Source organism: Bactrocera tryoni, unplaced genomic scaffold (assembly GCF_016617805.1).
Source record: "Bactrocera tryoni isolate S06 unplaced genomic scaffold, CSIRO_BtryS06_freeze2 scaffold_7, whole genome shotgun sequence".
Taxonomy (NCBI): domain Eukaryota; kingdom Metazoa; phylum Arthropoda; class Insecta; order Diptera; family Tephritidae; genus Bactrocera; species Bactrocera tryoni.
In genome coordinates, this window is record NW_024396366.1 from 14,899,397 (window position 1) to 14,915,189 (window position 15,793).

The 15,793-nt window shown below is 36.1% G+C and overlaps 3 protein-coding genes across 4 annotated transcripts in view; 2 read left to right on the forward strand and 1 right to left on the reverse strand.

Moving 5' to 3' along the window:
* LOC120781455 (transcription initiation factor IIB) overlaps window positions 1–15,793 on the reverse strand; it is a 348,751-nt gene that overhangs the window by 70,396 nt on the left and 262,562 nt on the right. The window lies entirely within an intron of this gene.
* LOC120781456 (methionine aminopeptidase 1D, mitochondrial) overlaps window positions 1–15,793 on the forward strand; it is a 39,717-nt gene that overhangs the window by 6,558 nt on the left and 17,366 nt on the right. The gene's annotated exons all lie outside the window — the stretch shown is intronic.
* Window positions 11,735–13,790, forward strand: LOC120781457 (putative nuclease HARBI1). The gene is made up of 4 exons (XM_040113673.1): window positions 11,735–12,613; window positions 12,679–13,104; window positions 13,169–13,313; window positions 13,388–13,790. Exons 2-4 carry the CDS (start codon window positions 12,988–12,990, stop codon window positions 13,681–13,683), a joined length of 558 nt encoding a protein of 185 aa, XP_039969607.1. The 5' UTR covers window positions 11,735–12,613; window positions 12,679–12,987; the 3' UTR covers window positions 13,684–13,790.

Genomic DNA, 15,793 nt, shown 5'->3' on the forward strand with positions numbered 1-15,793 from the left:
CTCACCATCTTGGTGGAGGCTGCGGAGCGGGCTAGCTCGTCCGCCAGTTCATTACCGGCTATACCTCTGTGACCAGGCACCCAAATTAGGTGTACCTGGTTACGTTCTGCAAGGCTGTTCAGCCTTTCCCTGTACTCCTGCGCTAATAGCGATTTGATTTCGTAAGAGGAGATCGCTTTTAGCGCCACTATCTTGACTATCGCTGAGAATGGCTATTCTTTCATTGCGATAGTTGCGATGGAGGTTTATTTCTATACACCGACTTATGGCAAAAACTTCTGCCTGCAAAATGCTTGGGAACTCTCCCATGGGTATGGAGAGCTTAGTACGTGGGCCCGCGATCCCTGCACCGATTCCCTCCGACATTTTCGAGCCATCGGTGTACCATGTTTGCCAAATTTCATTTCAAGCTCGCTCCTTCTTTTTACATGCTCTTTCCAGCGTAGCTTAGCATCTAAGGTTACCTTTTTCAAGGTAAAGCCGTCATGAATTGATTTGGTGTCGTTTAATTTGATGCGCCACTTAGATGCCCACTTACTAATTGCGTTAACTGCTGTCTGCACTCGTCGAGAAGATACTGAAGTTGACTCTCCAGCTGCCAACAAAGCTATGTCATCCGCAAATGTCGCTGTCACATAACTAGAGTCAGATGGGAGGTCACTGGTAAAAAGTAAATAAAGCATTGGCCCCAACACGCTTCCCTGAGGAACACCCCCTTCTATTGGTTGCAAGTTTGAGTATGCATCCTCTTGTTTAATGCGGAAGTCTCTATCTTTTAAGTACGAAACAATTATTTCGCAAAATTGTTTGGGTATCATGTATTTCAATTTGAGCTGCAGACCCGTATGCCAAACATTGTCAAAATTTTGAGACACGAAGAAGGCCGCCGTACAAACGTTCTTTTTATCAATTGTATTTTCAACAAAATTAAAAATTTGGTGTACCTGGTCATTTGTTGAATGGTGGTCACGGAAGCCAAATTTATGTGTTGGTATCAGGTGTTTATGAACGATTAGTGGTTTTAGCCTATTTATGACTACATTCTACTACAGCGAAATTGGTCTATATGATGTAATATCGTGTACTGGCTTACCCGGCTTAGGTATCATTATGACTTCAGATATTTTCCATAGCGATGGCATGTATCTTAGGCATAATGCGTTGTTTATAATGTTTACAAGTTTTTTTATGCAATGCATGCATGTGCTTTTTTGAGCCTTGTGTTCCCGAAAAGATTTTTAATTTCTTTAATAGTAACGGGAAATGCTGATGTGTGGATCCAACAAACTATTTTCACAGTTTATCTCATACTCATCGTAAATGTGTTTCTCAAATGATTTGCAAATACGGCAGCTTTCTGTTCATTCGTTTTGGCTCATGCAGTTTCGTTTAGTTTTAATAGTGCTACATGTTTTATTTGTTTGTTCATATTTCTTGTAGCTTTCCAGATTGAATAATCGGTGGATTTATCAGCTGTAAGTTTATCCAGATTGCTGCCAACTCCGTCGAAGCTTGCACATTTTATGGATTCACACGGGTATTTGGTGTACTCTTCCACGCAGCGTTTTGAATTATTTTTGTGAAATCTTCAACCTCACAGTCTAACACAACACCTGTCGATATGTGCTTAAGCTTTGGGTCGAATTTATTCACTATATAGTACTTTTGAATTTATACCAATTAGTGTGTATATTACATAACGTTGGCTTGGCGCCCGAAATAATTGGCTTTTCATACTGAGTTAGTAGCACTGGTGAATAGTCAGAGCTTTGGTCTGAGCAATCTTTAATACATAAATTGAGTTTCGGTATTTTATTGATTATAAAGAGTCAAGAAGGTCTGGCAATTTCTGTCTATCTGTAGGCCAATAAGTGGGTTTTCCCGTTGAAACCAAATTGTATCCAACTGCTTGTATAGCATTGAGTCTTCACTTATATATGTTTGGACTTGCGAGCGGTCGCTCTTTAGAACGCTGCTATCCAAAAACTATTCAAGATACGACCATGTCGATTTCACAGGATATTTTTGGAAATATAAACAGTCAAAAAGCAAAAAAAAAATCCTTTTTGCGTTGCTCCTCAAGAGAAGGAAAATACTGAAGGATTTTGCATCATCAAAGGTTATGGTCCTATACTATATATGGAGCACAATTTTCGTTTGTTTGTTTTGGTCCTTAGACATATATGTACGTATGTATGTAATTATTAAATCAAAAATAAATGCAACACAACAAAACATATAGATGCACTCAAATTACAATAAATATATTTTTTCTGTAAAAAGTAAAACCAATCAACATATTGATCTCAGTAAAAATTAAAAAAATTACAATAATTTTCAAGGCAAATATATTCATTATAAAATGATGATTCTATCACTAATCTTCAGTTGGTTATTTTTTAGTTTTTTTGAAAAAAAGATATCGGCGAGCCTCAAGAATGCGCTTACGTTGTTAGTAGAGAACAATCATAGTGAAATGCACCTTCTTATTAAATTATTAACTATTCCAAATAAAATACGATCAGAAATTAAAGTTTTCGATTTTAATTTCAATATATAGCAAACTGTTTCTAATTATTGAAGGTTCTAATTTATGAGTGTAGACGTTGAGTAAATTTAAAAAGTTGAAATTTGAAACCTTAAACGCAAATTTTTCTAAAGCTATAAGTTTGTCGCTACTATATCTATAAATATTTTTTATTTGGAGAACCTTCTCCATCCGCACATGCCCGGTTGGGACGGATTTCTGAAGTTCTCTCGGTAAATGTATTTTTTAGGTCCCACAATGAAGGAGCCCGCAAAAACTTGGTTTTTAATAAAAATTGCCCTTTCTGACAGCCCCTCAAGATTTTTGTATTTTGGAAGAAGAAAGTTAAGGGGATATTCTGGTCTAGAAGCATGAATTTCAGGTAATTTTTAAAGTGTCGTAAAAAAAGGCAATTAATATTTTTACTATCCATTTTTATTAGTTATTTGTTAATTTGCTCGAAAATTCTACGAAAAGATGTGGCGACTACCAGAAGGTTTCAAGACCGGAACATTACCTTTTAGATGACGAAGGTGGTGTGTCTATCCTCTTCTCCTTGTGTTATGCTTTCCCTGCCATTCAGCAGCCTGGAGAAGTGTTCCCTCCATAATTTCAGTATGTCATTTGATCACCTCTGGGGGTTCTACAAGAGTATGCTCCGTCATTGAAACCTTTTGTTAGTCCGCACATCTGCGTATCGGCGCAAATGCGTCTCGCTCCCTTCTTCAACTCACGGTATCTTTCCCATCCCGCTTGTGTTGTGGTCGGTAGTAACGTTCAGAAGTAGGCAGTCTGTTTTCTCATCTTCCCAAAACCAATGGCTTAGCTTGCAGCCGTAGAGAATTGTTCGGCTGTCTGTTTTGATTAGCAGATTCTCGACGCCGAACCTTCCTTCTGTTTTTTGACGTGAGTTTTTTCCCGCACCGAGGCGGGTGAGCATCTTCGCTGCAGCAAGATAGTGGTCCATGTCAAGGCTAGGACCTCGGAGCCCACGCACATCCAAAATATTGGAAACGTGTCTTCGGTTTATAACAACAGGATCGATCTGGTTGAAGGTTTTTCGATGCGGAGACAGCCAGGTAGCTTGATGAATTTTCCTGTACTGGAATCTAGTACTACAGACAACCATATTTCGGCCCCGTCGAAGTCGATCAGTTTCAATCCATTTGGGGATGTATTACCATAGAGGCTTAATTTACCGACCGCTGTGCAAAAGATACTTTCTTTGCCTACCCTGGCATTAAAGTCGCCAAGTACGATTTTGACATCGTGGCGGGGGGCAACTCTCATAGGTGCGCTCATAGAATGCATCTTTGGTCACATCGTCCTTCTCTTCCGTCGGGACGTGGGCACAAATCAGCGATATAATGAAGAGCTTCGCTTTGATACAGATTGTGGCTAGACGATCATTCATCTGGGTGAATGCCAATACTCGGCGACGGGGTGCCTTACCCTCCGTGGATCCCACACCGAACTTGCGCTCCTTTATATGGCCACAGTAGTAAGTGCTATAAAACAATATATTTGAAATACTGCCTTTATGATATACTGTCAAACCTTAAATTGATTATAATCCGAGAAGAACTTTTCAAGCTTTCAGATACCGAATATGTGGACCTATGTGCCTACAGCTGGCTTTTTAACAAAAATATCTGTCAGTCCGTGAATATTACTGAAAGTCCGAGAGAGTCTTTTGCCGATAATTATGTCGTGTCGACAATCCACAAAATCGTGTCAATACTTTTTCTGTATACCGTATACTAAATAGCTATAAAGTACTTAACACTTCCGATTAACTTTTACCGTATATATCGATAAGTCTGCGAGGCTTCTGAATGAAATTCATAGAATATGTTTTTCTGATTAAAATCGAATCAATTTTACTCCTAGCTCCCATATATGTACCTAACACAAATTTTTCGAAGTTCCGGTTGACGGATATATATGGTATATATATAAAAATATATAACTTCAAATTTAACGGGGAATATTTAGTATCATTTGCAAGGATATTCTTTAGCATTGATTTTTTGGAGATTATATTTTTCAAATGTTTGTACGCTTCCAAATTAAGATCTCGACGTAAAATGCGCCAAATCGTTCCATGCATCACTTCGAGTTGCGCCGAATCGACTCTACACGGCCTTCGTGTACACTCTCAGCTATGGCTGCTATATTTTCTTCAGTGCGTATTGGACGTGATCTATTCGGTAAAATATTATCCAATAATTAATGCTGAGTCTTGATCCCAAAATCGAGCTAAATCGTTTTTCAAGAACTCACTGATATTTTCTTATGTCGTTTTCGGCACGATTAAGATTCTTTTGGCGCCGCGATTTGAGGGTATAATGCATGCACATATACCTTTCTCAGACTTATAGTTTATGAGATATTTGTATTTAAAGTTCCATAATTTTATATGCAATTCACTCTCACTTTATTTTTATTTACATGACAAACACCAGTGTTGCCACATATTGTGTTTAGAAAAAATTATCAAAAAAATTTCTGTTTAACATATATAGAGAAAACAGTACAAATGGTTTTTGTATCTTATGTTATTTGATAAATAAAGTCGGTCCAACACTGGGGTGTTCATAGTTCTTGTGTGTCGAACTACTTTCTGCACTGGCGGACTTCGGCCGCGCTTCAAAAAAAAATAACCCTGGTCGGTCCAACACCGGGGTGTTCATAGTTCGTTTGTGTTGAACTACTTTCTAACCTGGCGGCCTTCGGCCGCGCTTCAAAAAAATAACCCTGGTCGGTCAAACACCAAAGTGTTCATAGTTCTTTTGTGTCGAACTTCTTTCTGCACAGGCGGGCTTCGGACGTTTTTCAAAAAAAAATAACCCTGGTCGGTCCAACACCGGGATGTTCATAGTTCCTTTGTGTCGAACTACTTTCTGCACTGGGGGGTTAACGAAAATCGTAAAAAATGTTAAATAAATTTTTGATTATTTTATCAGGACACAAAGTATGGCAACACTGCTATTTGTCATAAATGTAAACATACAAATCTCTTGAAAGTTTGAATGTGCAAAATAGTTTTTAAAGTATATTTATTTTCTGGTCGGTCAAACACCGAAGTGTTCATAGTTCTTTTGTGTGGAACCACTTTCTGCACTGTGGGCCTTCGGCCGCGCGTCAAAAAAATAACCCTGTTTGGTCAAACACCGGGATGTTCATAGTTCCTTTGTGTCGAACTACTTTCTGCACGGGGGGGTTAACGAAAATCGTAAAAATGTTAAATAAATTTTTGATTATTTTATCAGGACACAAAGTATGGCAACACTGCTATTTGTCATAAATGTAAACATACAAATCTCTTGAAAGTTTGAATCTGCAAAATAGTTTTTAAAGTATATTTATTTTCTTAAAAAATACACAATTAATGTAAATTTTGGATATATTTGAATGTGTACAGTGTAATTAAATATATATTAATTGAAAAATGTGTGAAAAGTGGGTACAACATAGTGAAATAACGAGCATTACTTTTACAAATTTTTGAACTTTAAATAGAAACATCTCGAAAACTATGAGTCTGAGGAGGGTATATGTGTATACATTTTTTAACCCTGAGGACCTACATACGTACCATCAAATCGCGGCGCCAAAAGAATCGTAATATTGCCTCGTTTTCAACTATACCGATGAACACATCCCATCCAATTATCCCATACTTTAAAGTTGTTGTTAAAATATTGATCAGCTTGTGAGCAGGTAAAAGTTGGTGAAAATACTCATTTACTTTTTCAGTGCATGGGCTTAAGAACCTTGGCTTATGTTCCACTTGACTTTTGAATATTAAAACGCCTATTAGGGTTCCACTTAAACCATAAAGTTTGGTTTTTGATTTATTCCTCAGCAACTTTAAAATCTGTGTTGATTCTTCGGATATTGATGTTATTTGCGATCCTTGATCTATGAGTGCACGTAGCAGATAAATTCTCCACATGGTGTTTTTGGTTTTTTTGAGCTACATATAGCTAAAATAACTGATTTTGATGAAATTTTTGTGGACATATATTTTTTGCTCTCTCCGGGTTTTAAATGGAATATGTCACGGTGATTTTGGAAACATTTTTTACGTTTTAGTCCATTCGCGTCCCACTTCTTTCTGCATTATTTTTCCCCACTTACATGACTTCGACAATTGTAGCAAATATTATTGTATTTAACATATTTTCGCCTTTAATCAACAGTAATATGTGATCTATAATTTTACTGTGGGTACATATTGCATGATTGGCTGTTTTGGACTAGTCAGTGCGTGGTTTGGCTTGAAATAATATCGATATACTGCTTAGAATTTGTGTAAAGTTGTTTTTAAACTGCAAAAATTTAGTTTTTTATTTCAAAATGTTGATTTATTATAGATAAAAAATATCAATCGATTTAAGGAAATTTACGAATTAGATGTACAACAAACAAATTGTTATATTGGCCGATCACCGTAAATGATATAAAATTTTGATGGCACTGTTATTCCTAACTTACTTAAGTACGAGCACGATACGAAAGGTAAAACAAACCGGTTTTATATGTAAAGCTAGATCGGGCCAGGTCTTGGCATAATGACTTTTTGCCTAAAGTAATAAAACGATTTACTTCTGATGTTCAAATAGTAGTTCCGTACATTAACTCTTTTCTCAGAAAAGGTCCCGGTCTTAAGACCGCCAGTAACTGTCAGGACTGTGTAATGTTGGTCTTATTTCTTTTTCGTTTTTCTCGGAACCCGTTTAAGAATGTACTTCATTGCCAATTGCAATATTAGAGCTTTATAGCGAAATTCTGTAAGCAGTCTCTAGTCACTATTTGAGACATTTTGAGGTAAAGTCTCAATTTGTGACTAGTTACTATTCACTAAACAGCCTCTAGCGTTAGTCTCAAAATATTGTCTCAAATTTGAGACCTGATGGTTAGCAGGTCACAAAACTAAAAAAAACTCTTTGCCATTTTGAATATACTGAATAGAGATATTCATAGATATTAATCGATTGCCTTTTTTTATATCTTTTAAGCAACTCGTTAAAACGTTAAAAATAAATTATTTTTATGCAAATTTCGTAAATATTATGAAACAAAGTCAACATATATTTTGATTTTTATTGGTAATTATGCTTTTTGCTATGTTATAGAAAATTTTATATTTGTTATCGACATATTTATTTTCATTCAAGTGTAAAAACATCATCATAATGAAATGTAATAGATTTTGTGACTGTCACTTACAGAATAGCAAAATCGTCTCAAGTCACAAAAATTGTCCCTATTTTAAAATCTCAACTCCATTGCAAATATTTTGTTTCTTCTTCACGCCAAATCCAATTGCAATGATTGTGGAAGAAACTAATCGGGCAGCTATTGCAGAAACCATCCAATCACAATTCAGCGTAGACGTTGATGACATTGACCATTATATGTGACCTGGCCTATGAAAAGGGAGCTAACGTGCGAAAACTAGTTTTCTGGGAAAAGCTGTTAAAAATAATCGTCAGTTTCTCGTTATCTCATTAATTGTTCTCCTTTTTTTTGACACCTAAGCCCGCTTTCCGAAGACCAGGTCACATATTATGATTTTGAGTAAACATGCATTTGCACCAATTAGAAATTGTGAGATTCGAACAAAATTTGAAACCATAAAGCAATATTTATCATTACTTAATGCAAGTAAACGGAGGAAAAAAGATCAAATTATACGAAAATACAACGTCATATGGGTGACGTCTATTTAACGGGCTCTTTGATCGTTACCATATAAGAGTAAAAAACAAAGATACGCCAATAAGGTATTTTACCATTTGGTTAATATGATGACAATTTATTGTACAGTAATCAAATTTATAAAATTAATGACCTTAAAGGGCTTTTAGAAACGAACCGGAATTTCGGGAAGTCATCGCTGCAGGCTGCAGGCCTGTCCTATAAAGCAAAGCAGACAGTTGGCTGGCCAGCATGTTCTCTACAAACAAGTCCGTCAAAAACTGGCTGCAAAACTGTTCATGCTGTTGTAGATATCCGATAGAAATTGAGATATCTTGATGAAACTTGTTATGCAAGAGCCTTAGTACAAAAAAAAGTTCCGAGTTCGTAGATTGGCCCCGCCCTCTAATAAGTTTAATGTGCATATCTCCCAAACTGCTTAAGCTACAACAACCGAATTCGCTCAGCGAGAATACTACAAAAACTCCTACCTATAGTGTAAAAATAGACGAAATCGGATAAAAATCCCGATCACTCCCCATATAACGGTACTGTTCAAACCTACTAAAAGCGCGATAAATCAATAACTAAATGTGTCAGAGACGTAAAAATTTGCCGCCGGGATGGAATGACAATGCTTTATTTGACGATCGGCGTGGCACCGCCCAATTTTTGGTAATATCCCATATCTCGGAACCCGACTGACCGATTTCAACAAAATTTGATACGTGGCATTTTTTTCATGTTTCTATGTCACGTTGTGAAAATGAGCGAAATCAGACAACAACCGCGCCTACTTCCCATATATTATCGTTCCGTTACCAGTAAGTAATTAATTTAACGGGATTAAACTTTGCACGAATAATGCCCTTAGTGTATGCCACCTTATGACTCAAAATTGTTAAAATGCAACAAAAACTGTTCACGCCCCTAGCCTACCGAATAATTTGACCGCCGTACCTATAGTTGACTTTATTTTTAGAAAATATCGGTCAATGTCTGAGATATATAATTGAAATTCGTGGATAGTACTTTTTTGAAAATGGTATGTCCGTATGTCAAAAATACTATATATTGTATAAACACATTTTGTCGAAATCAGAGGTTCAAACTTACTCAAAAAGAATTATTATTAAAATTTTGGTAATTATTTTAGAAGCCAGATTTTGAGGGTTTAGTCTTTTTTATTACAAATATTAGAATTGAGTAATTTAGACAGAAGTTACCGATAGCATACCAGATAGCATATTCGTTAATCATTCATCACCATTATTTTATTTATTGATAATAATGTTTTTAGAATTATCGACATTCCCAGGTCTTCTTAAATACAGATTTATTATCTCAAAATAAGAAAATATTAAAACACAGTTCTGAATTTGCTTTTATGTATAAAAAAGTAAAAATTCTTCAATTTATAAAAATATACCGATGATATATAGATTCCAAATGATTAAAAATTGACACTTCCTTTTCCTGTCATGGTCCGTAGATTAGTAGAGTTTCTTGTTTTATCCCTCAAATATATGAGGGGAGACATAAGTACTTTCCGTATACTGGCCATAGTAATGTCTCTCAAATGCCATTATATTATGATGGAAGCGTTCTCGTCGTTCTTCCGAATATGTGTATCTAGACAGATTCTAGATCCTATGATGGTGAAATTCGTAATCATGTCAGTGATCAACTCGTCATAATTGGCAACTTTATCCAAGGAAACCATGGGCTTACTGCCTTAGAACTTCTCTAGGCCTTTTTCTCCTCATTGCTAAGTAACATCGGGAAAATATCACCATCCATAATTTTCTTTATTTTAGGGTCTACAAAGATTCCATTCTTCAAATATCCTTCACCGGCAACAACGCGTGAAGACCGGCATTATAAAAGTGGGAAAATCAAACATTATCTAATCACTATAATTGCTTAAAACAAATATTTTTCATTTGTAATCCTGTGCAACGTCAAGTAGATACCGAAAATTTTCCTAAATCACCGATTTTGAAAATTAGGTGAGGAACAACACGCATAAACGCAGATAAATCGATGAAATTTTGTGAACTCAAAGAAAAACGTTAGTGCTTTATTATAGTTATATTTTCACGGTAAATTTGATTAAATAATAGTGCTTTACTGCTTTTCGTTAAAGAATTAAAAATTTTCATGCGTTCTTCAAAAAAAATTGCAAAGTATGTATCGCAACGCGAAATGCCATTCCGCAGGTATTGAATTTTTTGTCCCCCAACCCGCTTTCTCAACGCAGGGTGCTTAGCGGCGAACAGATTATGATTTCTGGGCTGTGGGGTCCAGCACTAGATTGTTATAGAAGATGTTTCTAAATTATTATTAAAATTCCTTTTCCAAATCAATGTTGCAATGCTTTAGGAATAAGGAGTCATAATTGCATACGACATAATTTATATTTAAATAATGCTACGAGGGAAAACTATTTTAAACCAAAATTCTGAAAATATTCATCAAAGTTTAGCGTAAGTTTGTTTAATTTTTTTTATAATAATACGTAATGTCAACAAACAAAAACTCATTAACAGAAAATGCAGAGAAAAAATATGCATACTTTATTTTCAGTGCTGACCAAGAAAAATCATCAGACGAGCTTTCTCAATCCAAAAAGAGTTTCTTGTGGTTATTCAGATTTTCTAAACGAAGTTGCCGACGGATCGTTTAATTATGGTTCACGCAATTAAGAAAAGTTCTTTGATTGCCATTCACTTGGGAGTAGCCAAAAACGATTCTTTTACACATGGCTTAAACAGCTTACGACTTCCAGTCCTAGACAAAGTATCCTCTGAGTAGCCAAAAAACATCCTTTTGAATGCAAAAAAATTTAGCAGCCGAACCATCCCTCCCCAGGGTTGTGCGTTGGGATTGGGACCCGCCACGTAATAAATGTCCCCAATGAAAACTAAACAACAGCCTTGGAATAGTTTCTATAGTTTACAATTGTGTAATACAAAAGTATCAAATTAACCGAATGTGGATGGAATTATCCGAGTAGGTCCTGAGAAATAATATATCATATAAAGGTGGAGGTAGACAAACTGATCGACAAGGGTAATGCTCGAAAATTCTACGAAAATATGCGGCGACTAACAGAAGGTTTCAAGACCGGAGCATACTCTTGTAGAACCCCCAAGAGTGATGCCCAGATCATACTACAATTATGGAGGGAAAACTTCTCCAGCCTGCTGAATGGCGGTGAAAACTTAACACTAGGAGGTATCGAACCCGATTCCCCAATCGATGACGATGGAGCAGACGTTCCATTGCCCGACCATGAAGAAGTTCGAATAGCAATTACCAGTATGAAGAACAACAAAGCGGCAGGGGCCCGTGAATTGCCGACCGAGCTATTCAAATACGGTGGCGAAGAACTGATAAGGAGCATGCATCATCTTTGTAGAATATGGTCGGACGAAATCATGCCCAATGATTGGAATTTAAGTGTGCTCTGCCCAATCCACAAAACGGGAGACTACGCGCCGTTAGTTTTGCTTTTTCCAGAATAGATAATGAAGCGAAGCAAATGGGTCTGGTGGAGAATGAGGGAAGACAATATATTCCCTGTTGAATATTTGGATGCCCAATTTAGTGGGAAGCATCCACCACTTTACTTTCAGTTCAATAAGCACCCAGTATTTCGGCAAAGGAAAACACATAAATTTAAAAGATATTAAACACTTTAGGGTTCACTTTATTGAAATCAGGTATGTAAATATGATTGCGCATGTTAACGGCGACCATATCACGCAGGACCGCTGATATTCGAATTATATCCGTAGCGCACAGGACTGGCAGGGAGCAGGAACCGTATGGTGACGTTGTTAGCGAAAATTGCGACGCGCGGGATGGGTGTCGGAAAACGAATATGTATGCTGTAATTTTGTCCATCCCGTTTGTTAATGAGGTTGGTGTATAGGTGTGGTTAGTTGTGTTGATGTATGAGTATGGTGTCATCGAATGTGGTGTACTGCGCAGTGTTTCCTTAGGGTGCGCCAGTTTTTCCCAGGTTGAGTGAGGGGGGAGGCTTAGGCGGGTATTGTCACTTGCGAAGCGAATTTATTTGGCGAAGCGAACGCTTTGGCGAACATACCCCAAATTTGCATTGTGAATGGCGAATTAACGTATTCGCTAAAATATGTCGTTGCCATTCATGAAAAAAGTAGCGCGTTCTACCGAATTTGACATTTGTGTCATTTATACTTAAAAATATGTATTATTATATCAACTGAAATTCGAAAATATGTTTAATAACGCGGATCTGTATTTTGAGGATAATTACGATGTGGAAACGCGAACTAATCTTCGACAGCGCCGTTTTATTAGAGATAATTCTAATCCTACAGAGCTACCTAACACGGTGTATGTATCCAGTATAATTATAACGAATAATAAGAAGTTTTTGTTCAATGTACACGTATTTGTAGATTCGTTGCGAATTCCCGCTTAAACAAGGACGCATTTATGTATGTGCTGGATAAAATCAAAGACAAATTTCATTGTCGGATGTCTTCCATAACGCCGATGTTATAATTGTGTGCCGCGCTCAGATTTTTTGGACATGGCAGTTACCAACAAGCTATAGGGAATGAATTTCAGTTGGGACTTGCTCAGCCAACAGTTTCCCTTATTTTAAAAGAGATCATACCCATTTTGGAAAATAAAATTTGTCGTACCCATATAAGCGTAGATATGAGTGAAGAAGAAAAGCAGCAGGAAAGGAGCAAATTTTATTCATGATCGGGAATACCAAATGTAATAGGCTGCATCGATGGAATCCATATTGCGATTTATGTTCCTACCACAAACAAACACCTCTATCTAAACAGAAAAGGATCATAAATGCAATGATTGTGAGTTTTTATGAATTTAATACAGTAAAATTGGTATACAAATTTTATTGTATATTTATTACAGGCTTGTGATCATGATATGAATATCCGTTTTGTGGATGCTAGATATGCTGGTTCTACACACGATTCGTTCGTATGGAACAATAGTTCTCTAAAGGCATGTTTAGAGGCAGCGCATCAAAACGGAGATCAGAACTCTATTTATTTAGGTATTCGCAATATTTGACTACTGCGCAAGTTTAATCTTGACATATTAATATTGAAAACAATAATACATTTGCAGGTGACTCCGGATACCCACTAAGCCCTTATTTATTAACACCTTTCCGTCATGCAGAATCTGGAACTAGGGAGTCAATTTTTAATAAGAACCACGCGAAAGCGAAAAATGTTGTTGAACGTACGATTGGAGTTTTGAAATGCCGTTTCAGATGTCTTCTGAGTGATAGGAAAATGCGCTACGATCCTGCTAAAGTAACATCCGTTATTAATGTATGCTGCGCCTTGCACAGCATTTGTAAAAAAATTAGAATCGGTGATCCGGAGATCGCCGCAGAAGACAAATTGCTGATGATTTGATGTAAATGAAACTATACCGACTTCAGTGAATAATATATTGTATTCTTTTATTTTATTCAATACTTTGAAATTCAATATTACATAGATAACAAATATATAAAAATTACAAAAACTACATGCTCTTAAATTAAATTAAAAAAATCACAGATTCAATTGCGTTACTTACAATAATAAAGTAAAAATAAATTCATCACATGTTTTCTTAAAAAAATCTCAATTTCAAGTTCGGTTAAAATAGGAAATAAAAAAAAAATTCATCACATTCTTATGAAATAAACTATACACTAAATTCAATCTATTTACAAGCACCCTATTTACCCTATTTTTTTTTTGCATTTTTAATTTTAAAATTTGTAGTTTTATTTCCATCTTTTGTTTGTCTTTTTTTTCTCTAAATTTTCTTCCTTCTTCCTTTCTTTTTTCATTTTCATTAATTTAATTTCTTCCTGTTTCAGTTCATATGTTTTTCTTGCATACCTTGCAATTTCAACTATTTTTCTTTCCATTTTTGCAATTTTGTTGGAAAGGGTGTCTTGAACTTCGGCTTGCTTTGCCAACGCTTTCATCCGAAAGACTTCACGTTCCTCTACTGTCATTCTAGGACGGCTGCTTGAGGATTGCGATGCCAAATCCATGGCTCGTTGTGTTTGGTCGGGTAGCATGGATTTGACAGCAAAAGTGTTTAATAAAGGCGTTGTAATATTCTCATATTTCTTCGTGTATGTGGAAACCAGCTTTTGGTTTAAAATATATCACATGTACATAATTGAATATGAATTTTAAATTGCAAATAGATGCTTAAGAGAAGCAACTTTATTTTGCGGGTTTATTTGATTTTATTGACGACTTATCGGTTTATAAAGCGGATTATTTATTATTTGGCTTTTCTGTGTTATCGGCAATTGTTGCAATTTTTTTATGATATTTAATTTATGATCGGCTTATGAAGGATAGTAACTCCACGTCTGGCTCAGATATGGCCAAAATGGGTACTCCTTAGCCCTGGAGTTAGGACTGTGCAAAAGAGGGATCTTGCGAGAGAAGGCCGTGAATTGCGAACGGCTTCATTTCGAATTGCATCGTGGTAATTTCTAGATACTTTTTTGAAGTGGAATGCTAAAATTTTACAACAGATTCCCTCCACTACCCTTATGAGGAGCGCTTATGTAAGAACGATAAGAACGACCATAGCCTTTTGTAAGTCTAGGTGCGTCACACTATCGCATTTATTTATTTCAAAATTTTCGAAAAATGCCGAATTTTCCTCCTTTTGATACAACTGTATGATATTTTATGTTTTTATGTATGTATGTACTAATTTGGCGTTTAGTAGCCCGCCACCGCTCTAGGATCAGTTCAGAATTTTTTTTTTTTTTCATTATTGGCGAAAGCCATCCTGTGGGGCCGAAAAATTGTATGTGCTTTTAATATAGGAGAAAGTTTCCCTATATCTCGAAATTTCCTTAATTGTGAATTAAGGTATTGATTTTGTTTTTTCTCAACTTGAGTTGTCATGGTGATAATTGGTTCTGTAATTAGTTTACGTTGTGTTTCGCTGTGCAGCGTTTGAGCTTTTTGTGCCTTTGAGCAACATGGTGTCTCTTGGCAATTTTTAAAATTGTGCATTTCGGGATTTGCCTTTGCTAAACCCGTGGTTCCTTTTGTGTAAGCGCTTCCTTGGAGTAAGTTAGGATATCTGCTGTAATGAAGCATTGAATGGTGTCTTTTGTGACAATGGAAGAAATTAAATTTTCTTTTACAATTTTTATATGTATGCGCATGTGACAGACAATTTGTGCAAAGTCTTTTTGACCTGACAAAATTATTTCGTTCGTTAACTGTTAAGTTTTTAAATCTCTAGCAGGATGTAAGTTTATGCCTTCTTTTACATAGTTCTGATGACGTTTGTTTTCTTTGTTATGATGTGAAGGTTTGTGCTTCGTAAAAGCTTTTGTTTAAATTTTTGTTGCTTCTAGCTTGGGGTCTATTTATGCTTCCATTTTGGTCGTGTTTAATGTTCTTAGTTTTGATTATTTTTTCTTCTAACCTTTCCGCAATTTCATATTGAGTGGTGAGAAAATCTTTCATTTGTTGCCACGTTGGGCATTTT